A 25,734-nucleotide genomic window follows, 5' to 3' on the forward strand; every position below is an offset into this window, starting at 1 on the left:
CTGTGCTGCTGCTCTGCAGCATTGCATGCTGAGGTTTATGCTCCTGTAGTAAGAGAAAGTGGAAGAGGGTTTCATTTGCCTTTTTGTTACACTGTTGAGCTGCCAACTGGGAGAGGGGTTGTTGTTGTTTACTGCCACAGTGTCACATAAGGCACCCTCAAATTCAAAGGTAGGTACTAGTGTTTCTCCAAGAACATTTGCTGAGCTGTAGAGTCTGGTTTAGCATTTGAGATGCTTCCTTTTAGAAAGCAAAACAGAACAAGGCTTCTAGACCTTATGGTTCTACAAACAAAGTAGAGGGCTGTGCTTTTAAATAAATAATGAAAAGGCAAACATAATCTATGTTTATCTTTAGAGAGCCAGTGTGGCGTAGTGGCTAGAGTGTTGGACTGGGAGCCAAGAAATCTGGGTTCTAGTCCCCACTCAGCCATGGAAGCTCACTGGGTGACTTTGGGCCAGTCACAGACTCTCAGCCCAACCTACCTCACAGGGTTGTTGTTGTGAGGATAAAAGGGAGAGGAGGAGGATCATGTAAGCCGCCTTGGGTTCCTTGCAAGAGGGAAAAAGGCGGGATATAAATGCAATAAATAAATAAATAAATAAATAAATAAATGTTTAAAGGTTTTTCAGATTCTAAAACCCGTATTACAATTTTAGGGCCAATCTGATCATTTGAGGCTCACAGTGCCACAGGGTTGTCCATCAAGTTCAAAACTGTGTATTAATAATTTGTGAAAAACATGAAATGACCCTCCCCAGCTCATTATATTTTGTTTTTCCTGTGTGGCCCTCTGTGCTGAACAAAGATTACCTGTGCCTTTTCTTTTACGGGCTCAGGAAATAACCTACCACAAGATACTAGAAGGTTTCCATTGATAAGGTACTTTTCATTCAATAGCTGAGCAAGGGCAAATACCACTCCTGCTGTTGAGACTTGAAAACATTTTTTTTAAAGTTCACCCAAATAATACAATCATACAAAACATATTTTCAATACAACATTACAATACTTATCCATTTGATCATGATAGATACTTGAAAATAAGTTAATAAAAATGCTGTTCTGAAAAAATGAAGTTTGACCAAAGAAAGACTGCAGCAGCCCAGGGGTCTTCCATACAATACGGGCACAGACGAAAGATCAATGTAATGTTGAACTACTTGAGCAGATGCTAGCTTGACAAATGGCAAGTTAGTATCTTGGTCTGTGGAGCAGCACAGCCCAAACTTCCGAAGAAGGCTTTGCATAATCCTATATTTGGGAACTCTGGCTTTGCCCAGTAAACCAAAGATTTTGCAGAATCCAGCCCCAGCACTTAAAAGCAGTGATACATTTATATTAATTTGAGCATCAGCCATGCTGAAACTGTGGCTTCCTTAGCTCTTCTCTGTTGAACCAGGCCAGAATTAATTCCACTTACGCTATCAGCTGTATTGATCACATCTATTTTAGGAAATAGCAGCAAAATCTGGACAATGAAGACTGATTCCTAGTTAAGAATGGAGACAGATGTAACGTATGGTAAGAGTAACGGAGGCAGCTTGATAGTCCTTACTATCCTAAAAACACTGGGGCAAGCTATGAAGAAGCAGAAGTAGATGAGTTCTATGAGGATCTGCAGCACCTACTGGATAGTACGCCAAACAAAGATGTTATTTTCATTACAGGAGACTGGAATGCTAAGGTGGGTAGTCAAACGACACCTGGAATTACAGGCAAGCATGGTCTGGGAGAACAAAATGAAGCAGGACATAGGCTGATAGAATTTTGCCAAGACAACTCACTATGCATAACAAACACTCTCTTCCAACAACCTAAGAGACGACTTTATACATGGACTTCACCAGACAGTCGACACCGAAATCAGATTGACTACATCCTTTGTAGCCAAAGGTGGCGGACATCTATGCAGTTGGTAAAAACAAGACCTGGAGCTGATTGTAGTTCAGATCACGAACTTATTGCACAATTTAGAATCAGACTAAAGAGAATAGGGAAGACCCACAGATCAGTTAGAAATGAGCTCAGTAATATTCCTAATGAATATGCTGTGGAGGTGAAGAATAGATTTAAGGGACTAGATATAGTAGATAGGGTCCCGGAAGAACTATGGACAGAAGTTCGCAACATTGTTCAGGAGGTGGCAACAAAAAACGTCCCCAAGAAAAAGAAAACCAAGAAGGCAAGATGGCTGTCTGCTGAGACACTGGAAGCAGCCCAAGAAAGAAGGAAAGCAAAAGGCAACAGTGATAGGGGGAGATATGCCCAATTAAATGCAAAATTCCAGAGGTTAGCCAGAAGAGATAAGGAATTATTTTTAAACAAGCAATGCGCGGAAGCGGAAGAAGATAATAGAATAGGAAGGACAAGACACCTCTTCCAGAAAAGTAGAAACATCGGAGGTAAATTCCAGGCAAAACTGGGTATGATCAAAAACAAAGATGGCAAGGACCTAACAGAAGCAGAAGAGATCAAGAAAAGGTGGCAAGAATATACGGAAGATCTGTATAGGAAGGATAATAATAATGGGGATAGATTTGACAGTATGGTCAGTGAGCTAGAGCCAGACATCCTGAAGAGTGAGGTTGAATGGGCCTTAAGAAGCATTGCTAATAACAAGGCGGCAGGAGATGACTGTATCCCAGCTGAACTGTTTAAAATCTTGCAAGATGATGCTGTCAAGGTGATGTATGCCATATGCCAGCAAATTTGGAAAACACAAGAATGGCCAACAGATTGGAAAAGATAAACTTATATCCCCATACCAAAAAAGGGAAGCACCAAAGAATGTTCAAACTATCGAACAGTGGCACTTATTTCACATGCCAGCAAGGTAATGCTCAAGATCTTGCAAGGTAGACTCCAGCAATTCATGGAACAAGAATTGCCAGATGTACAAGCTGGGTTTCGAAAAGGCAGAGGAACTAGAGACCAAATTGCCAATATCTGCTGTATAATGGAGAAAGCCAGGGAGTTTCAGAAAAACATCTATTTCTGTTTTATTGACTATTCTAAAGCCTTTGACTGTGTGGATCATCACAAATTGTGGCACGTTCTTGGTGGTATGGGGATACCAAGTCATCTTGTCTGCCTCCTGAGGAATCTGTATAACGACCAAGTAGCAACGGTAAGAACAGACCACAGAACAACGGACTGGTTTAAGATTGGGAAAGGAGTACGGCAGGGCTGTATACTTTCACCCTACCTATTCAATCTGTACGCAGAACACATCATGTGATGTGCTGAGCTTGATGAAGCCAAGGCTGGAGTTAAAAAAGCTGGAAGAAACATTAACAATCTCAGATATTCAGATGATACCACTTTGATGGCTGAAAGCGAGGAGGAGCTGAGGAACCTCATGATGAAGGTGAAAGAAGAAAGTGCAAAAGCTCGCTTGCAGTTAAACCTAAAAAAACCCCAAGATTATGTCAACCAGCTTGATTGATAACTGGCAAATAGAGGGAGAAAATGTGGAGGCAGTGACAGACTTTGTCTTTCTAGGTGCAAAGATTACTGCAGATGCTGACTGCAGCCAGGAAATCAGAAGATGTTTACTTCTTGGGAGGAGAGCAATGACAGATCTTGATAAAATAGTGAAGAGCAGAGACATCACACTGACAACAAAAGTCCGCATAGTGAAAGCAATGGTATTCCCTGTAGTAACCTATGGCTGCGAGAGCTGGACCATAAGGAAGGCTGAGCGAAGGAAGATAGATGCTTTTGAACTGTGGTGCTGGAGGAAAATTCTGAGAGTGCCCTGGACTGCAAGAAGATCAAACCAGTCCATACTCCAGCAAATAAAGCCAGACTGCTCACTTGAGGGAATGATATTAAAGGCAAAACTGAAGTACTTTGGCCACATAATGAGAAGACAGGATACCCTGGAGAAGATGCTGATGCTAGGGAAAGTGGAAGGCAAAAGAAAGAGGGGCCGACCAAGGGCAAGATGGATGGATGATTTTCTGGAGGTGACAGACTTGACCTTGGGGGAGCTGGGGGTGGCAACGGCCGACAGGAAGCTCTGGCGTGCGCTGGTCCATGAAGTCATGAAAGTCGGAAGCGAGTGAGCGAATAAACAACAACAAAGCTATGGGGGAAAAACAGTTCTGCAAGTCTGTGGCAGGTTGAGCTGGACAAAGCAAATTCCTTCTCTGATGCTGATGCTGTTATGGCAGTGATGGGTATATACTGGCTAATGTTTGTGACATCACCAACTCTTCCCCTCCCCTATCCCTGGAGGAGATTTTCCATTTTTGTTCTGTGTAAGATAAGGGATGGATACACATATGCATATACACCAGTAAAAAAAGAGAGTAGATGAACTAGATGATGCAAAGAGGTAGGGACAAGACTGGGAGCTAATTTGCTTGTGGATCCAGCATTAGAGGTGCTACTGTGCGTGTTTATATCACCAGTGGTACTGTGACTGATAAAAATGAACATAGAAAATACTACATGTGTTACCTTAAGACACATGTGGAAAATGATCAGCTGAAAGGTGAAGGAAGGAAGGCCTTTTTACAGCAATTTAGAAAAAATAAATCCACCACAGTTAAAGGCAACACACATAGTCAATAGCTTATTTGGAGTAATTACAGGAGTAAAAGAGGAGAGAGTATAAGATTACATGTAGTGCATCTCCTTCTGTCCTTGTAGACAAGGAATTCAAATCTTCCTATATGAAAGATTTGTATGATCTCCACATGCTCCAGATTGATGAAGGAGGCTCCAAAGTGCTAAGGACATGGCAAGTGTTAGAAGCTGCCTGGTAAGTAGGGATGGTGGAGAAATCTGCTGCAGATTCAAATAAGGCTGGATTCTTAAGAATTTATTCTGTTTAGAATAAAGGAGAGCCGCCCTGTGAAATCCAACGGATGCGGTAAGGCTCCAGGAAAATTTGTGGGGCACCAAGTGGCCTGGATTTCCCCACTGTGGACCCCCCACCCCCGGACCAGAAACTGTGGGGTTTGTACATCCCTACTGCTAAGTACAGCCTCTTTGGAACATCCCTTTTTAGAGGGGTTCTTGGCTCACAGAAACTCCTAGACTTCATTAATATTAACACAGAAAGCTTCCATTTACATCAGGCCACTGGTCTATGTGCCCTCCAGATGTGTTGGACTACAACTCCTGTCAACCCCAGCCAGCATGGCCACAGGTTGAGGAGGGCTGGTCTACTCCGGCTGGCCATGTCCCTCCAAGATCTCAGACTATCCTGCTACTTGAGAATGTTTTATCTGACAGCGGCAGAGACTGAACCTGCAATCTTCTGCATGCACAACATGTGTTCTACCATTGTGCTGTGGGCCCTCTCTTCTTCACGGACTGCATCAGCCCTATCGGTCCACGTGAACCGATAATTTGCTGCAGCATGATTCCACCAGAGACCCCCTTTCAGTCCCACTTTTAAGAGCAAATGGTAGGGGAGAGAGAAGGTTTAGGTATTTGCAGGGAGCTAAATTTTTATCCTTGCTTTTGGGAGGGGGGGACATCAACTGCTATAAAGGTGTCATCTAGGAAGCACAAGTGCAGAAGGAAAAGGGTATAAAGGCCATTCTTTCCAGATGTGAAAGAGGACAGGAATATAGGTAAGAGATGAGAGTGTACACCTTCCAGTTTCTTTCTCCCAACTAGCCAAAAGACAGAGAAATGTGTGCACCAGAAGTAGGAGTGCAATAGAGGGCAGATAGGAAAAACTATCTGCTCTTAGCGTAAAAAAAATAAAAACAATATTAAAAATACAATTATAATAGGAAATACAATTTCATCTGACTGAACTGAGTTAAGGAAGCTTTCTAAGGGGGCATAGTGCAAACAGGGTAGTGACCTGGTTAGCATACCATGACAGCCCACCATGACTTAATTTACCCGCAGGGGTTGTTGCATCATGCCAGGCACCTGTGAGCTCCATTTCTGCATGGTACTCACAGGCATCTGGTTTGCCATGGCTTGTCCTGTGAACCCAGGTGGCAGGGGTTATTTGAGTGTTAGACAAGCCTCAAATAACCCATGGCTTGTTTTAGGTTATTTGCGGGTTGTCTAACCCTCAAACAACCCCTGATGCCTGGGTTCAAATGACACAACAAGCCACAGGCGCCATGTAAAAATAGTGCCCGCAGGCACTCGGCACAGCACAACAGCCCTACGGGTAAATTAAGTCACGGTGGGCTGTCGTGTTGTGCAAACCAGGTCACTGCGTTAAGGAAACAGGAACTCTCCTTCTTGAAAGGGGCAAGCTGGCACACAAGAATACCAGTTCCATAGAACAAGCTAATGACCACAGTAATGGTACATTTTGACAGACCTGGTGCAAAGGGAATCAGGCTTAGCTGTTCATTTTTACAAACACTTGAGACATCCCTCTTCTCTCTCTTGTAAACAATGCATAAAATTTCCTTGCTCTGGACATTAACAGCATCCCATTAATTTCTCATCGAGTCAGTTCCACCAAGTTGGTGGTAAATTCATGCACATACAAATCTGCAAGTATATGCAAGAACACAGTACGCACAGCATCTATGACCAATGACTTCTCTTGTGGATCAACACAAAACATGAAGTCAAAAATCCATGGCAAGTTACCTGTGTGTCCCTTTTTCTCCCTTGTGATAAACCAGAGACTGGTCCATATTAGAGAAATGCATCACCATCAGCAGGCAACAACAGTGACAGGAGCAAAAGCTTGCCTCAACATTATCTGGTGTCAGCCCTCACTAATCCTGTAAAAGCCCTCAGTTCTCCATAAATAACAACAGATCTACACAAGTCTTTGGCAAGTCATGGTCCCTATAAAAGAGTGGGTAAGAGCCCAAGTCTGCATCATGGAAGTTGGAGGCCCTTTGCAGTTCTGTGTCATGCTATCACGACCACAAGCCATGTGGATTGTGAGACCATCAGAGGGAAGGCTAAAGTTCATCCTTGGTGCTTATGAGATGCTGCAGTTGGGGATTTGGTATCACGTGATCCTCCAACAGCTGGCCATGTGACAGAATATTGCCACCCTCCCGTTCATTTGGGGAGTCCACAGCAGCATAGTCCTCAAGCAGCCCTGCTTCTACCCCATGACGCCTAAGTCTCTCGTTACCCATGAGCCCCTGCATTCTCATGTATCCCTGCTGGCAGAAGGGAGGCAGCTTCCGGCGAGTGAGGGCAAACATGAAGCAGGACTCTATACACAAAAGAGGGAAAAAATGCTGTAAGTTACAGTATACATGAACTTTTAAAATAAAAGAAAAAACTGGTCTGACATTGAGAATCCAAGAAACTAGTAGTATTAATTTCTGGTGTACACAATATTCAGCTAGATCAGCCTTCCCCAACCTGCTGCCCTCCAGATGTTTTGGACTTCAACTCCCATCAGTCCCTGCCAACATGGCCAATGGTCAGGAATGCTGGGAGCTGAAGTGCAGTCCAAAACATCTGGAGAGCACTGGGCTGGGAAAGACTGGTCTGTACTGATTGGCAGCGGCTCTCTAGGATTTCAGACAGGGGTGTTTTCCCGGCCCTACCTGGAGGTTTCAGGAATTCAACCCTAACTCCTTGCCAGAAATTAGAGCCATAGCTTTGCTGCCTTGGAGGCAGCTCTTTGCTCCTCCCTATGAGTAGCAACAGCACCAAAATAACTTATGAAAAGTGTGTGTGTGTGTGTGTGTGTTTGCCTGCACACGTGGGTGCTAAAACTGTGTAGCAGGGTTGGGAGCACACACAAGCTGCAATGACCCCTGGAGCACAGGCTCTACGAAAGACCTTTGCACTAAGTGCCTTCTCAGGATTCCTGATTGTGGGAAGGTATGTAAGCATGTTCAGCTGAACATGCTTATGAGCCCACTTCAGACCTTAGTGCTAAATACGTGGTCTTTAGAGGAATTGGGTGCATAGGAACGTTGAGGGTGGGGCTTGCATGCACGGCCCCACTACACTTTTAACACTTGCATCAGCAGGCTGAATACTTGCATAGGGCTTATGTGCATTACAAGCATGCACGTTTGCACATCTTGCAGAATTCACTTTTTCTTTAGTCCAGAATTTAGTGTGTAGGTGGGGATGGGGTGGGTTGATTTGTCTTTAAGTACAGGGCATTCAGAGCCCTTGCCATGAACTCACAGAGCTCTGGTTCCATGAAGCTCTCATAACCAGTTCAACCAGGTCGCTGCATAGCATGACCATTCTACTCCAACGATGTTTCTGTTTACACAAAGTTCATTTCAGTTGGTGGCCAGAGCACTAGCAATCTTTTTGGGGTGCTACCACTTTCCTGGGGTTGCAGTGCAAATCAAGAGATGAGGCCACGCTGAGTGGTGTGTGTCCAAGTGATAACGGTCTACCTTCATTTGACATTCTTAAGCCAAAGAGACCTCAACTGTTAACTGGCTTGTTTGCTGGCCTCTGTTCCCTACTCACTGGTTTCCAGCCTGCCCCCAGGTTACCTGCATAGAATCTGCGCAGGTCAGTTCCCAGGCAATTCTCCAAGAAACGTCTCAGTGGCAGGATGTGGGCATTTGTAGCAGTCCAGTCTGTCAGGAAGTCCTCCACAATGTGATGGATAGCATCTGGCCGGGGCAAGGGCCAGTCTGGTGGACAAAGTCTCATTTCATGTTCTGTTGGGAGGGAAGTCAGAGAAAAAACCCCCAGAAAATATATCCAGGATAAAGACCGAAGGTAATCGGCAAAAGAGGAAGAATGGACTGGTAGCTAATGTGATTTACTTGTCCAACTCCGGTCCCTTTTATTAAAAAAACAAAACAATTAAAATAAGAATAACATAGATAAATAATACAATAAAATAATCTACGAAGTGCTAGGCTACACACAAATTTGCAGGAAACCACATTTTTCTAGGACACAACGGCAGTATTTCATTACTGAGAAAATGAGATTCCTCTCCTAGAAACTTCTGAGGTCTCCTCAGCTGTACCGCTCCAGCACAAGAGGCACTTACGAAGCTCTTAAAATGGGTGATGGAAGCTGCAGCTCTCAAGATGCTGCTGGACTTCAACCCCCATCAGCCCCAGCCACCATGGCCAATGGTCAGGGATGATGGAGTCCAACAAGATCTGGAAGACAGCAGCTGCCCCACCCCTGCCTTAAACGCAAGCAAAAGAAAGAGTTACACAGGATATCCGCTCTTGTTTACCTGCTATTCTGAGAACCTTTTCTCCTCCACCTAGCTTTGTTTTTTAAGAAGTGATTTCAAGTCTGTGTGCTTCCCTTTTCAAATGATGGAGACACATCTCCCCTTTCTCCCTTAAACTAAAATAGCAAACCCTCCATTCCTCATTGCCAGCAAGGCTAACTCCCCACCCAATATATGAGGATATTGAGACATCATGCCACAGATGACAGATTAGTACCACTAACAATTCTAAAAACAGAAGCAGTTTTATTATTGCCCTAAGATCAAACATCAGTGCTCTTACCACCAGAAAGCTCTCCTAAAATAGTATTTTATTTTGTAATATTTATAATTGGAGATTTTATTGCATGTTCCTCTTTCCTTTGGAGACTAACCAAAGCTAGTGGTTCTGAATGTGCTGGAAGCAGTGCAGGATGTTTTTTATTTATCTGGCTTTTGGTGACTAGGGATAGGGAGGAATATGGGGGAATAATCAACATTTTGTCACTTGTCCCAAATCCCTGGGATAGGGAGAAGCAGGCCTAGAATTGTACATACACACACACACGTTTATTTTTGCCAAAGCCTGTTTTCAACTATTCTCTGTCCTGCATTAACAGATTTGTTAGAAGCTCTGTGTTAACATTCAAATCACTTTGAGAGCTCACTTATGTATTATTTAAAGTTATTTTCAGGCCACTTTTAAGGGTAAAACCCTGCTGCCATATATAACAATAAATCTCACTGAGAATTACAGCAGGACCAGAGGAGTTTGCTGCTGCTCCGCTTTGGTGCTGTAAGCTGTTCACCTGCCCTCTTCATGCAAGCGAGCAGGGAAAGGACCAGAGGAGAAGGAACAGCAGCCTCCGCTTGCCTTGCCCTCCTCTCCCTCTGGCCAGTGGTGCAGACTGGGCCCAGAGGGACAGGGCAAGTGAACAGGCAGCAGCAGCAATTAGGAGGAGCTGGGTCTACTCAGGGAGCGAGAGGGCATCTTACCTCCATCACTCCAAAAACCTGGAGTCAACCTAGAATTATGGTTTGCATTTGATGACTTACCTTCCAGTTAAAAAACCTTCAATGCCCTAGAACTGGGGTGTTGAACCTCTTTCAGCCTGACGGCCAAATTCGATTTTGGAGAAGCTCTCAGGGGCCGCATTCCAGGGGTGGGCAGGGCCAAAGGCAAAAGAGGCGGGGTCAAAAAGACCAGCATATTTTAGCTTGAAGCTCTTATGCCAGTAGCAAAGCCTTAGGAGAGACACTTCAACCTTTTACAATGGGGAAAATCTGCACAAAAGCCAGGAAACCCCCAAACAATGGTGGGGGGAAGGGGAAGGTAGCGTAGCCCTCTGGGGAACGCTGGAGGGCTAGATTGTGACCCCAGGAGGGTCATGCTTGGCTCATGGGCCTGAGGTTCAACACCCTGCCTAGAAGATAAAATTCGATAACAGGAATGGCTGAACAAATTTGATTCTCTTAGGGCTGGGGCATGCTGGGAGTTGTGGGACTTATTTCTGTCTAAACATGCATAGGATTGTACCCTTAGTGAATCAAACACTATCTAAACAGACAGAAAGAAGTGGGAGAGACTTCCTCTCTTAAGATACAACTCCTCAGAGCCAAGGCTGCCCCGTGTATTCTCAGCATCAATGCTAGCTACCTGAGCCTTATCTACCAGCACCAACACGCTCCTAGGCACTGCAGGCTGCATTGAAGTTAAAGGGTGAAATGCTAGCGGCTTCTTCTGATTAAAGATCACACTCTTGGCTTGTCCATCACTCCTGTGGACAACACCTTCAAGGAGCCAAAGGGCCCCACAAGTTCAATTTCAATGGTCACAGAGGCACAACTATGAAAGGCAGTAATTGGTGGGGGGAGGAAATGAGAACCCCTTCACTTACCAGTGGGGAGTCGCTTGTAATAATAAATGACAGGATGCAGGAAGTTGGACTGCCAAGCGTGCTGTGCTTCTCCCACTGCACGGTTATAATAGAAAACGTCCTTGTCAGGCCCAGAGAAGTTCTTCCCATACTCCATCATGACAACAAAGAGCCCATTCTGAACTTTTCTCCCTGTGCGCCATTCCAGGTCTTGCAGGACTCCAACTGGATACTCCTCCAGATACTCAAACTCTGTGGCATTCCTGGGCACAACCAGAACAAAGAGAATAAATGTAAAACTCTATCAAGTGGAAGTGTTGATAGCCGTGTGTGTGTGTGTGTGTGTGTGTGTGTCTCAATGAACTGGTTGGAAAGGCTAGGCTTAGGTGGGGCTGCACTCTCCCTGAAAGATCATGTTTATTTATTTATTAGGGTTACAGCTCAGCAACGGTCCTGGATCCTGCTTTATTGATTGTCAAGTGACAGCTGGGTCCTGGGATGCCTTTTACTACGCTTTCTGTACCCAACACTTGAAGACAGATCTGACTGCTGCCACCCATGCCTCAGTGACCTCAAGGGTAGACTGTTGTAATGTGTACTATGTGGGGCTGCCTATGGGGAAGGTCTGTAGTTCAGTGGTAAAGCACATGCTTTTCATGCAAAAGGTCCTAAGTTCAATCCCCGGCATCTTCAAGTTGGGCTGGAAAAGAGCCTTGTCTGAAACTCTGGAGAGCTGCTGCCAGCCAGTGTAATTATTAATTAAACGTTTATACCACCCAGTAGCTGAATACCAAGTAGATGGACCAATGGTCTGACTCGGTATAAGGCAGCATCCTATCTTCCTATGAAGATGGCTTGAAAATTGCAGCTGGTGCAGAATGCGGTCTCCTGAGTAGAGTCAGGTATGCATTGGCATGATCATATTTCACCAGTTGTGAAACAGCTACTCTGGCTATCAGCATGTTCAAAGTGCCATCTTAGTCCTATAAAGCCCTATACAGTCTGGGTTCCCATAGTTTAAGGGTGCTTCCAGACAAAGCTTTTATCATGCAGTCACTCTGACTCATTCACGGAATTTCATGGTGGGTCCCAAATGATGACACCATCCATTTGTAACCCTCCTGTGTTTTCCCATTGCTTCTTCCACCCTTTTTCTTACAACAGAAAACCTGTTGAGGAAGACAGAGAATAGCAGCACAATCCTTTTTGATTGATAGGTGCTAGCATCCCTCTTTCTGGAAGCACCTTAAGACCAGCTGAAGTGCCTTGCTTCACATTCCATCACGTTCAGAGGCCAGAGACCTTCACAAGAAGCAGGGCCTTCTGTCTGGAAGCCCTCTAGCACCTATCAAAACCCGCTGAGGAAAAGAGAGAATAGCTGCACAATCTGTTTTGACTGACAGGTGCTAGCATCCCTCTTTCTGGAAGCACCTTAAGACCAGCTGAAGTGCCTTGCTTCACATTCCATCACGTTCAGAGGCCAGAGACCTTCACAAGAAGCAGGGCCTTCTTGAACACTGCTCCAGAGCTTCAGAATGCGGTTTCATGAGATATTTCGTTCAGCTCCAACCCTTCTGGTATTCTGCCAACCTCTGGAGACCTTTCTGTTTCAGCGTGCTTTTGGTTGATATAGTTCCTATGGTTAGTGAATTGCTGCTGCTTTTTGTTGCTATTTTTGCCTTCTTTGTTGATTTCAGTTTTTAATTGGATTGTTTTATTGTTTTAATTAGATTTTACCATAAGCCACTCTGAAATCTATTCTCGAGATAAAATGGTATATAAATCTAGAAAATAAACAGTCACATTAACCATAGACTTCCCAAGGAACAGTTTCAGGGACTACACATTACAAACAATGACCGGAAGACATAACGTTATATCTCCCCCACACTATATTGTCCTAAGGCTGCCAGCAGGGAGCGCAACAGGAACTGCCTCTCTGCTGGCTATATTTCTAGGGGACACTGTCTCTGAAAGAGAGGAGCCTGGGGAAATAATTACTCACTCTTTCAGCAGAACGACATCCGCAAGCACACTGAACATCTGGTAGAGGCCAGACGCCTCATTCACTCGCTTGACAATCGCGTTTGTTAGCTGCATAATGGGGTGGCTGGAAGATGGCCAGGGGACTCCATGGTGACGGACTTCTAATAAGCGATGCACTATGCGAGCTGCACGAGGTAGGAAGGAAAGAAAGATGCAGACAATTTTAAAATGTGGGTAATGGTATTGAGTTAAGAGATCGAATCATACAGCAAGGCCACTGATAAGGAGCAACAGGAGAGATAATGGGCTACACAGCCAAAATGCATGCAGGTATAGCAGGAGTGGGAAACCTCTTTCAGCTGGAGGGCTGAATTCAATTTTGGAGAAGCTCTTAGATGCCACATTCCAGTGGGGGCGGGGCCAAAGGGAAAAGGGGGTGGGGAAAAACTCCAAAAGTACCAGCACATTGTGGCATACTGAAAGCTCTTCCTGCCAGGCTCTAAGCCTTAGGAGAGGCGTTTCAACCTTTTAGAATGAGGGAAAAAACTGTGCAAAACCTCAGAAGCCATGAAACAATTGGCGATTGGGGGAAAGGGGGGTGGGGCCATTTGGGGAACCCCAGAGGACCAGATTTGCCCCGCAGGCCTGAGATTCCCCACCTGTGATACAGGTTCACCTGCAGCAGGCAGAAGAAAAACATGGGTGGTGCTGCTGGTGCATTCTCCCTTGCTGCCCTAGAGCTCTTAAAGCTACAGGCACAGTCTCTGAGCCTGTACCTATGAACACTAATTGGGCAGAATTAACAGAATATCACATACAATCTGGCCATCTCTGCAGTAATACCAGAAAGGTCTTTTATCAGTAGCAGAAATTCTAGCCGATCCCAAATGACAAACTCTAGTAACTCCCACAATTAAGGAGCATTTGGGAATGATTTGGAAAATTGCAAAATTGGCAAAATTAACAGAATTTGTACAAATGGGGGAAGGGAGAAATAAAATGAAAAGTTCTGAGATGTGTTGGTTACCATTTATTAACTATTGCAAATGATGACATAATTGTGATATATACAATATAGGTATTTCATGCTGTACTGCTAATCATGAAATGTTAGTTCTCTTTATTTATTGCAAAATGTCTTACATTTCTGTTGTTGGTAACTTTTGCAAACAACATGTGTTACATGGTTTAATTCACTTACAACAGCCTTCCCCAACCTGGTGCCCTCCAGGGCTATCAGGGGGATGCTGAGAGTGGTAGTCCAAGACATCTGGAGGGCACCAGGTTGGGGAAGGCTGATTCACAAAAAATAATTTTGAAAAGACTGTGAATGAACCAGGCCTCTAATACCAGAGCAGCTTCACTTCTGGGCTGGCTGACATTCACTTTCTACAGACCCTGTGCATCACACCTCCAAGCTCACCTGTATATCGGAATCCATGAATAAAGCCTCCAGCAGATTTCCTGTAGTCAACTGAGTGGCTTGCAGTGCCCAGAACAAAAAGACCCCGAGTGGTTTTGGCTTCATAGCTAGGCTTGATCAAAGGATATTTCTTCTTATTGCCTTTGCCTGGTATCAGTCCGACAGACCTGGGTAGGAAAAAAAGGGCAAATGAAGCAAGTCAAAGCTGAGAATGGATCAGAGCTCAAATGCTGGCTGTCCCAGGAAGCTGTTCCAAGTGGTCCAGAGCCTGGTCGGTCCAGTTGCTCCAGAACCGCTGGAGCATCCTAAGGCTTCCTGTGAGGCCTTGGCAAGGCACTTTGCGGATAAAATTGATCAGATTAGGAAAGTTATTCCATGCGCTGTGGATACAGTTAGTGAGCAAGAGGTGGTCTGTGGCAAACCGGTTTTGTGGGATTGGTTCCAGCTTCTTCCTTCTGATGAAGTGGACAAGGTGCTTTCATCTGTAAGGCCAACCACCTGCTTACTTGATCCTTGCCCATCTTGGCTCATTATGAGCTGCAGAGAGAGGCTGGGTGAGGGGATCAGGGTGGTGGTATATGCCTCCCTTGAGGAGGGAGTGATGCCATCAGCCCTCAAGGAGGCAGTGATACGACCGCTTTTTAAAAAGCCCTCCTTGGATCCCTAAGTTCTGAACAACTTTTGCCCAGTCTCGAATCTGCCATTTTGGGGCAAGGTGATTGAGCGGGTGGTGGCGATGCAGTTGAAGCACACTTGGAAGAAGCCGATTATCTAGACCCATTTCAGTCAGGCTTCAGGCCTAGGCATGGGACAGAAATAGCCTTGGTCGCCTTGGTGGATGATATGAGGAGGGCTCTGGATAGGGGCGAATGTTCCTTCCTTGTTCTCCTCGACCTCACAGCAGCTTTTGATACCGTTGACCATGGTATCCTCCTGGACCGCCTGGAGGGGTTGGGCATTGGAGACACCATATTATGGTGGTTCCAGTCCTTCCTCTCCAGCAGGTACCAGAGGGTAGCACTGGGAGAGGAGGTTTCGGACCCGTGGCCGCTCACTTGTGGGGTGCCACTGGGTTCCATCCTCTCCCTGATGCTATTTAACATCTATGTGAAGCCGCTGGGGGCTATCATCAGGAGGTTTGGGGTGTGCTGTCATCAATATGCAGATGACATGCAGCTCTACCTCTCGTTCAAATCTTCACCAAGGTTGGCCGTAGAATCCCTGTCCAAATGTCTGGAGATGGTGAGTGGCTGGATGGGGAGGAATAAGCTGAAGCTGAACCCTGACAAGACTGAGGTACTTTTGGTGAGAGACAAGAGGAGGTTGGGGGATGTTGCCCTGGTGTTGAATGGGGTTCAGCTACCCTTGAAAGACCAGGTCTGCAGCTTGGGGGTCATCTTAGACTCCCAGCTGTCCATGGAGGCTCAGGTGTCAGCTGTGAGTCAGACAGCGCTGTACCAACTCCATCTGATACAGCGACTGCGCCCCTTTCTTCCCGACTATCTGCTCCCATCGGTAGTACATGCCCTGGTCTCCTCTCGTTTAGACTACTGTAATGCGTTCCACGTGGGGTTACCCTTAAAGATGGTTCAGAAGCTGCAGCTGGTACAGAACGTGGCAGCTTGCCTGATTAAAGGCAGCCACTGGTGAGATCACATCACTCCAGTGCTGAAGGAGCTGCACTGGTTACCAGCTGTTTTCCAGGCCAAATTCAAGGTGTCGGTTGTGACCTTTAAAACCCTATATGGTTCCAGCCCAGCCTATCTCAAGGAGCGCCTCCAGCAACACCAGATAGGCCGCTCAACAAGATCAGCCTTGGATGGCCTTTCTGTCCCATCAGCCAGGATAGCTAGGCTGGTGAGGATGAGGGAGAGAGCCTTCTCTGTGATGGCCCGCACTCTGTGGAACTCCCTCCCTAGGGAACTCTGTCATGCCCCCTCTTTAATGAGCTTCCACTACGCATTAAAAACGTGGTTGTTCAGGCAGGCATTTGGGGTGGGTTAGGGTAATTTTAGAAATGTGATGTTTTTAATGTTGAATTTTATTGTTTTGAACTGTTTTTATTGTTGTACATCGCCCAGAGTGGCTGGGTGACCAGCCAGATTGGCAATTAATTAATTAATTAATTAGTAAATAAATGTATGTATGTAAGTATGTAGGGGTGGGGCTACCGTAGCTCAGTGGCAGAGCACAGGCATATGGTTCTAGTATCAATCCCTAGGATCTCCAGTTAAAAGGGCCTGAAAAGATCCCTCCCTGAGAGGCTGGAGAGCCTGATGCTCGTCCAAGAATTGATGGAACAATAAGCAGTATAAGGCAGTATGGTATGTTCATATATATTTATATGTTCACATATATGATCCCTTTAACACATGCCACATGTGCATCTTCCATTGCAGGATTGCAGAAAGGACCTATGGTCATAATTCTGCCTGAGCTGCAGGATTCTTTATAGTTGCTCCTCATGTGGCACAGAACCAGATCATGTGGATGTAGCCAGCAGCATATGTATAAATGGGCCTCATTTTCAGTTCAGTACACAGAGGCATCATCAGGCCAGTGTGTAAGCCCTACTTTCACATAAACCTGATTGTCTCAGGTGTTTAGATTTACATGGTTGCTTATGTTGAGATGCAGTAGAGTCAGGGCTGCTTTTTCGGCTTCTGATTGACCCAAGCTTGTAATTTTGCCTGATCACCTGTGGCGAGTCACTACGACCTCCAGGCAAATCAGGCATGTTGTCATGGCCATGAGGGGCAGAGCTGAGGGATAGCCACAACAGCTGTGCCCTTCCATTACATAAGGCTGTGGTAATACGATGATTGCATGCAAGGCACTCTCATTTATTCCTTCCAGCCCTAGATGTAGCGATGGTCACCAATTTGGATGGCTTTAAAAGGGGGTTGGACAAATTCATGGAGGAGAAGCTATCGATGGCTACTAGTCCTGATGGCTATGTGCTACCTCCAATACCAGAGGCAATGAGCCTCTGGCACACAAGTTGCTGGGGAACATGGGTGGGAAGGTGCTGTTGTACTCATGCCCTGCTTGTAGGTTCCTGGTCAACAGCTGGTTGGCCACCGGGTGAACAGAATGCTGGACTAGATGGACCTTTGGTCTGATTTAGCATGACTCTTCTTCTTATGATGCCTTCCAGATGCATTGGACTACAACTCCCATAATCCCCCAGTCAGCATGGGAAGCATCAATAGTCCTATCCCATCCTTTACCAACCTGGTGCCCTCCAGATGTGTTGGGCTGGTTGGGGGATTATGGGAGTTATAGTCCAATACATCTGAAGAACACCAGGTTGGGGAAGGCTACCCTATCCTATTTAATATACAGCTGCACTATGGAGGATATGCATGGGTCTCTAATTTCCCCTTCTAGCCATAGAGCTAGTTAAACAAGGCTGAGTAGAAGTCTCCCTCTCTCTGTTGCAGGACCCAATCAGACAGTGGTGGGAGGAAGAGTAACTTGTAGTACGAGTAGCAGTTGGGCAGGGGCACAGGGGAGATCATGGTGAGTCAGGCAGTGAGTGAAGACCACCTCATAAAAACTGAAATGCTAGATTTAATGAATAAGTAAACGAGCAAATGGTTCATGAATTAAATAAATTATTCCTTTGAATTAAGGGACTGATACCACAAAATGGCTATATACAACATGAGACTTGCAGCACAATCCTATACATGTCTACTCAGAAGTAAGGCCCACTGAGCTGAATGGAGCTTACTCAAAGGAAAATGGGTATAGGATTGCAGCCTTAAGCATCTTACTGTTTATATGGATTCTGCTGGCTACGAGGCAACAGCGTGGGAGTGTCTGAAATGTTTGCAGCTGAAGCCCAAACCATTCTCCAATGGACTCAGCTACAAAGGACACTAAATGCATCATTAGAAAACACATCAGGGTTTTTTTTTTGTTTATTTAATAATAGACATGGGAGCATTTAGCATCAGGCATAGTTTGGCCTTTGGGTTAAGAACTTTTCAGCCACACCATTTGCATTCATGCACATTTCTCTCTCTCTCTCTCAGGCTCTCTCACACTCACTTTGGGGCTGGTCCCGCCTTACTTGTTGAAAATGGAGAAGTCAAACTTCCAACCCAGGCAGCGGATGGCACGGTCGTAAGGTGCCCGAGCGGCAAAGTTGTCCAGCTCATCCTGCGGGAGGGTGACGGATTCTGCGTCACTGCTATTGCTGTTCTCCAGGTAGAAACGGAGAGTAATGTGTAGCTTCCCTTTTCTATCTTTGACAAGAACCAGGTCTTCCAAGTCACCCTCCAGAAGCCCATCCAGAGACTTCAGCTGATATGTGTCCAGGAGGCCATTGTTAATTGCCCTAAGGAAGGAGGAGTTAGGAATACAAGAGCCACACATTCAGAAGACAGAAGGGGGGTTAGCACTCTGCATGTCAGACGTGGAAATACCACTGCCACAATACTGAACTAGAATGACTGAATCACAGAATCAGAATGGATCTCGGAGATTCTCTAGCGCAGGGGTAGGCAAAGTGGTGCCCGTGAGCATCAGTGTGCCCCCAGACACCTTCCCTGACCCCCACCAAGGTGCGCTACCCCTCCCACTTTTTGTTTTTATATTTCTAAATACATTTTCTTACCTGCAGCTGGGATTACTTCAAAGCAAAGTATGAATAGATGGAGGATAGATATGTGAGTGAGAGTGTCAGCCCACCTATGGGTGGTGAGCCAGAGAGAGAGAGAAATAGGGATGGGGAGAGACAGGGGGAAATGAGTTGGCAGGTAGAGAAAAAGAGTTTGCCTTCTGTGAAATAGGTTTCTGTTAGAGTATTAAGGCTCAGACCCCAACTTGGCCTTGTATTCAGTCTTTCGGGCAGGCTACTAGTTCTTTGTGACCAGGGCCAGACTACTTACTGGTCCACACAACACTCCTACCAATTGGCTCATGAGTGGGAAGCCCAACCACTCTTTTCCTAGTGTGGAGTTATACCCTGGATTTGAACCACGGACCTCCAGAATATAAAGTGTGAGCTGTTCCACCCTCATAGGGCTCTTCCTGCATCCCCTATGCACAGTTGCAGGGGGGAGCAACAAATGCCCCATGATATGTCTGATTCCTGTCTGCTCATCTGGCTAGGTGGTTAGGGTACTGCCCTGTAGCATCTACAGTGTGAGTTCCAGTCCTGGTACTGGCAGAATTCTTGCTGACTCTGCCACTGGGGCTGATGGAGTGTGGCACTGGGGCATTGTCTTGTGTGTGTGGTGATACAGGGTGTGTGTTGGGGAAATGACCCCACTATCGTGAGTTTATTGGATGTATCTGTGAGTGAGCAGCATGTCTAAGCATCATTGGCAGTGTTTCCAGGGACACTGGCACACACGTGCGTGTGTGATTTTTAGGCCATTTTTGTCTTTTCTGCTTGTACGTTTTTTTTACTACGCTAAACACACTTTAGATATGGGGGCTGTTCCACTAGCTTAGCAGCGGCATATCCCCTTCACGCCCCACTCACTGCGTAATATGAGTACAGGATGGCTCTGTAGTTTCCTTTAGATTTGGGGCATAGTGAAATAGTTGTGCATGCAGTTGCCACAAGTGCTGATATAGAATTTTTTCCCCATACATGAAAATGCCTTCCCTGTCAGAATAGTGAATATCCTGGCAGCTAATTTTCACCATGTTTACAACTAGGATATAATAATAATAATAATAATAATAATAATAACAACAACAACAACAACAACAACAACAACAGCAACAGCAGCAACAGCAACAACAGCAGCAGCAACAACAACAACAACAACAACAACAGGAAGAACAAGCAATTAAAGTATCAGTCAGAAAACACTAACAAAAAGATAACTAGCAGTCACTAAAAAGTGGCTTCAACTCAGTAGTGATGAAAAGTCTTCTTAAATACAAATATTGTACTGACTTTCTATAAAGAATCAAAGCTTATTGACCAGATGGCTCTCCCTAGGTACAGTAACATAAATGTATGATGGTTGAAGGCAGCCCAAGGAACCCTGGCCTGCCCTTTGTGGAGAACGGGCCTCCATAACTTGTGACCCAGCAAGAGTGAACATAGCCCACCAGTCACATATGCGGAAACATAACTTTTTTTTTTTGCTAGCTGCCTGGAACTGCAAAAACAAGGGGGTTGCCAAGCACCGTGTAGCCAGACTGCATTGTTGCTAGGCATTATTTGGCTTGGTGCCTGAAAACTTGTGCAGGTTTGAGTAGCCAGATAATTTCTAATTCTTGTGTAAGAAATCCCTATAGCAAGGGTACAGAACCTCAGGGCCGGGGCCATACCTGGCCTGCCAGGAGTCCCAATCCAACCCTCCTGGGTTCCCCAGAAGGCCAGACCTCCTTCCCCTGGCCAAACCCCTTTCCCTCAACCACCAACCGTTTGGTCGATTCCTGTTTTTTTGCAGTTTTTTCCCCATTTCTAAAAAGTTGAAATGCCTCTCCAAAAGCTTAGTGACTGACAGTAAGAACTTTCAGCTACCCTGTGCTGGAATGTTTTGTGTTTTGGCCCCACTCATTTTGCCTTTGGCCCCACCCACCCCTGGAATGTGTCCCCCAAAAGCTTCTCCAAAATGGAATTTGGCCCTCAGGCTGAAAGAGGTTCTGCACCCCTGCCCTATATGAAGGAGGTAGTGGCCATTTGTCTCAGAATTTTTGTGACAGCCCTGGAAAAACTGAATACTCCGTTTACACTGACACATTGGCTCTTACCTCAAATCTCCAACATAGTGAGTGGCCCAAGAAAGGCGAACCCGGGAGCGGCTCACCATGTGTACGAAATTGGTGACGCCCAAAATGTTCTCTGCGGTCTCGAAGGCAGAGTTCCCCCGGCCCAGGATCAATACAGACTGGCCCACGAAATCTTCTGGGTCAATGGATACAGATTCGTAGCCCTCCACATATTCTGAACCAGGGAAGTTCACTTTGTGGGGAACCCACGTTCCCGTGGCTACCAAAAGTACACTGCAACACATAGTCAAGATTTCAGCCAGGCTTGCCAAATGCACAGCAAGTCAAAAGAGCAGTTTCTGAAGCTATTTGCATGCTATACAGAAACTTGAAACACTAATCGGAGGCTTATTGAGGTGGAACCTTCTGTGCCAGTTTTCAGATAGTTCAAGGTAGTTTTACCATTCCCCCTTAACAGTTTAATTTGTGAGAAAAAATAGCAGATGTAGCCAAGTACCCACAGTTAACTGAAATGTCATCTCAATGTGCAGAGGCAGTAAAAAAATTATAACAGTAAAAGAAAAGAAAGGGCAAACTCTGTACTGAAATTATTAGGAAATGGATTAGAAATGGACTGAAAACCCATTTTTCTAGACATCTATACTGTGATTGCACTGGGGATACTTGTACAGTTCTGGATACTCCATCTCAAAGCGGGCAACTAGAACTGGAAAAGGTGAAGAAAGGGGCAGCAAGAACTACCAGGGGGTTGGGAAATGCTATATGTTTGGGGCTTTTTAGTTGAAAAACACACACACAAAGGGGAGATGTGGTAAGAGTTTACAAATGTGGTAATGGCTTTAAAAAACATGATTGGACAAGGATGAATCTATCAGTGGCTATCAGCATTCCCTCTAACAGCAAACTCAGGTGGTTGAGTGTCAACAGAAGCCAAAATGGGGCCACTGAGGAACAAGACAGTATCAGCAAGCTCAGGTGAACCTCAGCTTCATAGAAGCACAAAACCTAAAAAAACAAAACACCACCCTGAGACTGGCAGCCCCCCTGCTCTGCCCACCAAAGCCCAATGACATCTAAACATGCTTAGTCACCTTCAGGAGCAGCAGGACGCTGGATGTGGAGTGTCAGTTGGAAAAGAAAACTGGAAAAACGGGGAAGGGGTTGCAAGAGTGAATTGACCTGCTTGAGCCCTTTTTGGTTTATGGTATCCTGAAAGACGGCATGTCTGGCTGGCAGGACCCCTGAACAGTACTCCTGTTAGCACGTGAGGACACAGCACAACATTTCTTGCAGGTCCCACTTTTTAGCCATAATAAACTACATGGAACCTTAATATAATATACTTCTGAATACTATCAGCCTGCCCCAACCTGGCACCCTCCAGATGTGTTGGACTCCAACTCCTATAATTCCCATAACTGATCATGCTGGCTGGGAATTATGGGAGTTGCGGTCCAAAACACCTGGAGGGTGACAGCTTGGGAAGGCCATCTAGAAGCTGGGGACACCCCTGGGCTCGATCCCAAATCATTTCAGTAAAACATGTGCAAGAAGGAACCATCCAGGCCAGGCAAATATCACATGGCCCCAGTAGCATAAGAACAGGCCTTACATCAAAAAATGATCAGAGGAACCACCTGACGTATCTGTTCCTGGGCTGTACCATTTCACCCTGAAGGTGAGGTATCCAGTGTCTGACTATTCCATCACAGGAAAGAAGAAAAGAGCCTTGTGTGCGTGTGTGTATGTATGTATGTGTGTGTGTGCGCGCGTATACACATGTACACACACACACACGCAAAATTAGCAAGTCAGGCAAAAAGCTGGCCTAGAACCTTCCCTCTGACATGCTAGTTTTGCATTTTGGGGGATTTTTAACGTAGTGGGGAAATTAAAATCTTGATCCCCCACACGGAATAAAAAGATAATCATAGAGCCCAGCAACAGACACATCACACGGAACTTTCACTTGTCTGCCTTTGTTAACTTAGAGCTAAGTGACAACTCAAACTATTTTTTTTTCTTGTCATGCTGAAGCTCGCTATAACTCTGGCCTAGTTTGCACATAATGCTAAACCATGGATAATTGCCCTACCCAGGCAGATAATTGAACAAACAAATCTCAGTCCCTGGGTTGTTTCCTGCTCCCTTTTTGTATCCCAAATGCTTTTGCAGTGCTACTGGCATGTAGAGTGGCTGGGTTTTTTTTTACTACTCTTGTCTGCTGTCTCTGTAGCCTGGCAAAACAACAAACCATGGTTCTAGGTTAGTATGTAATGACAACCCATGGTTTAAACAACTCAAAAGTCCCTGGTTCACATGTAACAACAATCCAGAGTACGGGTTGAGTATAGGTCGTTGAATTTTGGGTTGTCATTACGTATGAACTGGAAACGATAAGTTGACTATGGATTGTTAGCCACAAAACTACTCAGGAAGAGAACCTATGGTTTGTTGGTGGGTTGTACTATGGGTTGTTGTTAGATGAAAACCCAGAACCATGGGTTGTTTCGCCAGGCTACAGAGGCAGTGGCCAAGAGTGGTAAAAATCCCCAGCTGCTCTACATGCCAGTACAACAGTGCCGCAAAAGCATTTGGGATACAGCGAGGGAGCAGGCAAAGGAAAAGGGAATCACACAAACCAGGAATTGAAAAAACAGCCTGTGCTTTGTGCAATCATCTGGCAGACAAATTACGGCTGCGTAAAGCGACACCCCATATTCTGGGTTGTTGTTATGTGCAAACCACAAAACATGGGTTCTCTTTCTGGGTTGTTCGCAGTTGACAAACCATGATTTACTAGCACTAGTGTTCATACTTTAGTGTTCACAAGACAATCCAGAATTCAACAACTCACACCTTGGGTTAGTGATATGTGTGAATAAGGCCAGTGTCTGAGAATCCACACACTATGACAATGACCAAAAAAGGGTGTGGTTTTGTTTTTTTAGAAAATTGCTGTTTCACAATCAGAACCAACAGGAACTGTGACATTTGGACACTTTTCTAATAGGCTAACTGGGTTTTTTCATTATTTACCTGCATTTATAGAGCAGAGCATTCTGGTCAGCAAGGATGAAATAATGGCCATTCCATGCCTTGGTGTCCTTTTCCAGCATCACACGAGTGATGGATGTGTTGTAGCGCACCTGGAGGCCTAGTATGGAAGCAAAATCTGCCAGGTAACGCACCATAGCATCAGCATCAGGGAAAAAGTCATGGGAGTAGTGTCGAAAGAGCAGTCGGCTATCGTGGCTCAGTAGTGAGTTCCAGTCATGGCGAAGGTTGAACTCGCTGTTGGATTTGCCTGTATAACGCTTGTTGACACTAATCAGCTTGCGGTGGCGTGGATACAAGGCAAAGAAACGGCCTGGTGCATGGCCACGTTCAAAGGCCACGTAGTCCCTGCCTGCATGTTGGAGGAAATAGGCCATCTGCAGGCCTGAGGGGCCAGCCCCAATAATACAATAGTCATGGTACAGAAAGTCACTAGACCAGGAAGAGGCGACAGACAAGGTGATGGTTAGCAGAAGTTCTTGCATACATTTGGAAGGAAATGGCGTCATACCGGTGGCAATGAGGTTAAATCTGTTCAAGACACGTTTAAGAACTGAGAAGGCAAAAATATGGATACATTTATTTGAGAACTTCCAAGATTGCTTAACTATATTGGACAAGGCAGATATATCATATCTTCAATGTTGTGTGTTGTCTCTTCTCTGGGGTTTAATTGGAACAAGGTCATTCTGGAACCATGCCTGGAAAACATGAAGGGGGAAAAGATAAGCCAGTATATCTCTTTTGAAAATTAACTTTTCTCCACACCCCACTGCAAAGCCCTATTGCCTAGCAGCTCACTCATGAAAGACATAGCTTGATCCCCCTGGCCCTATTTTGCTGGTTCTTCATTCCCCAAATATTTGGTTTGTGCTGCCACTGCTCAAGCTCCTATTAGCACATCTTCTATAGAGATATATCTGGTGGAAACGAAGTTACCAAGCTTGAGAACCTCACACAAGGGCCAGCTCCTCACATTACAAAACTAGTGGGTATATATCACATACTCGTAGTAAGTTCTGTGACACCTGAAGTTTCCTAAAAGTAAGAGCTGTTCAGCAGTGGAACAGGCTTCTTTAAGAGGTCATGGGCAATCCTTCTCTGGAGATACTTAAGCAGGGGCTGGAAGGCCATCTGTCAAGGATGCTGTAGTTGCATCCTGCACTGCAGATCTTGCATTGAGAAGGGGGTTGGACCTATATATGACCTATAATGTCCCTTCCAGCACTATGTTTCTCTATGACCCATTGAGACTTGTTACCTTGAGTCCTATAGATGATATTGTTGCCACCTCCATCAGATTCATTCTCCATCTCCAGCCATGGCTGGGAACGGAAAGTGTGGCAAGAATAAATATTACGTTTTTATCCCATCTTTCATCCAAGGAGCTCAGGACAGCATATATGGTTCTTCTCCCCACAATCCTCTGTACTCTTACAACAATCCTGTGAGGTAGGTTAGGCTGAATTATCATGATTGGCCCAAGGTCAGCCAATGAGCTTTGATGGCTGAGTGGAAATGTGAACCCAGTTCTAGTCCAACCACTGCACCACAGTGACTCTTAATTCATTTT

The 25,734-nt window shown here is 45.4% G+C and overlaps 1 protein-coding gene across 1 annotated transcript; it reads right to left on the bottom strand.

Moving 5' to 3' along the window:
• Nucleotides 1–935: 935 nt before the first annotated feature.
• Nucleotides 936–24,749, bottom strand: FOXRED2 (FAD dependent oxidoreductase domain containing 2). The gene is made up of 8 exons (XM_084809727.1): nt 24,144–24,749; nt 21,126–21,377; nt 18,478–18,744; nt 14,400–14,566; nt 12,996–13,161; nt 11,012–11,253; nt 8,428–8,598; nt 936–7,169 (listed from the first exon to the last, which is right to left on the bottom strand). The coding sequence occupies exons 1-8, from the start codon at nt 24,668–24,670 to the stop codon at nt 6,907–6,909; spliced, it is 2,055 nt and encodes a 684-aa protein (XP_084665853.1). The 5' UTR covers nt 24,671–24,749; the 3' UTR covers nt 936–6,906.
• Between the last annotated feature and the right edge of the window lie 985 nt (nt 24,750–25,734).

Source organism: Heloderma suspectum, chromosome 7, assembly GCF_057233095.1.
Source record: "Heloderma suspectum isolate Gila_16-S chromosome 7, 16-S_ref, whole genome shotgun sequence".
Classification (NCBI taxonomy): domain Eukaryota; kingdom Metazoa; phylum Chordata; class Lepidosauria; order Squamata; family Helodermatidae; genus Heloderma; species Heloderma suspectum.

Coding starts and splice junctions, on each gene's coding strand:
- FOXRED2 (XM_084809727.1), bottom strand. CDS start 24,670: ATGACGCCATTTCCTTCCAAATGTATGCAAGAACTTCTGCTAACCATC. Junction 21,378..24,143: donor GCTCTGCTCTATAAATGCAG/GTAAATAATGAA, acceptor TATGTGTTGCAG/TGTACTTTTGGTAGCCACGG. Junction 18,745..21,125: donor CACTATGTTGGAGATTTGAG/GTAAGAGCCAAT, acceptor CTCCTTCCTTAG/GGCAATTAACAATGGCCTCC.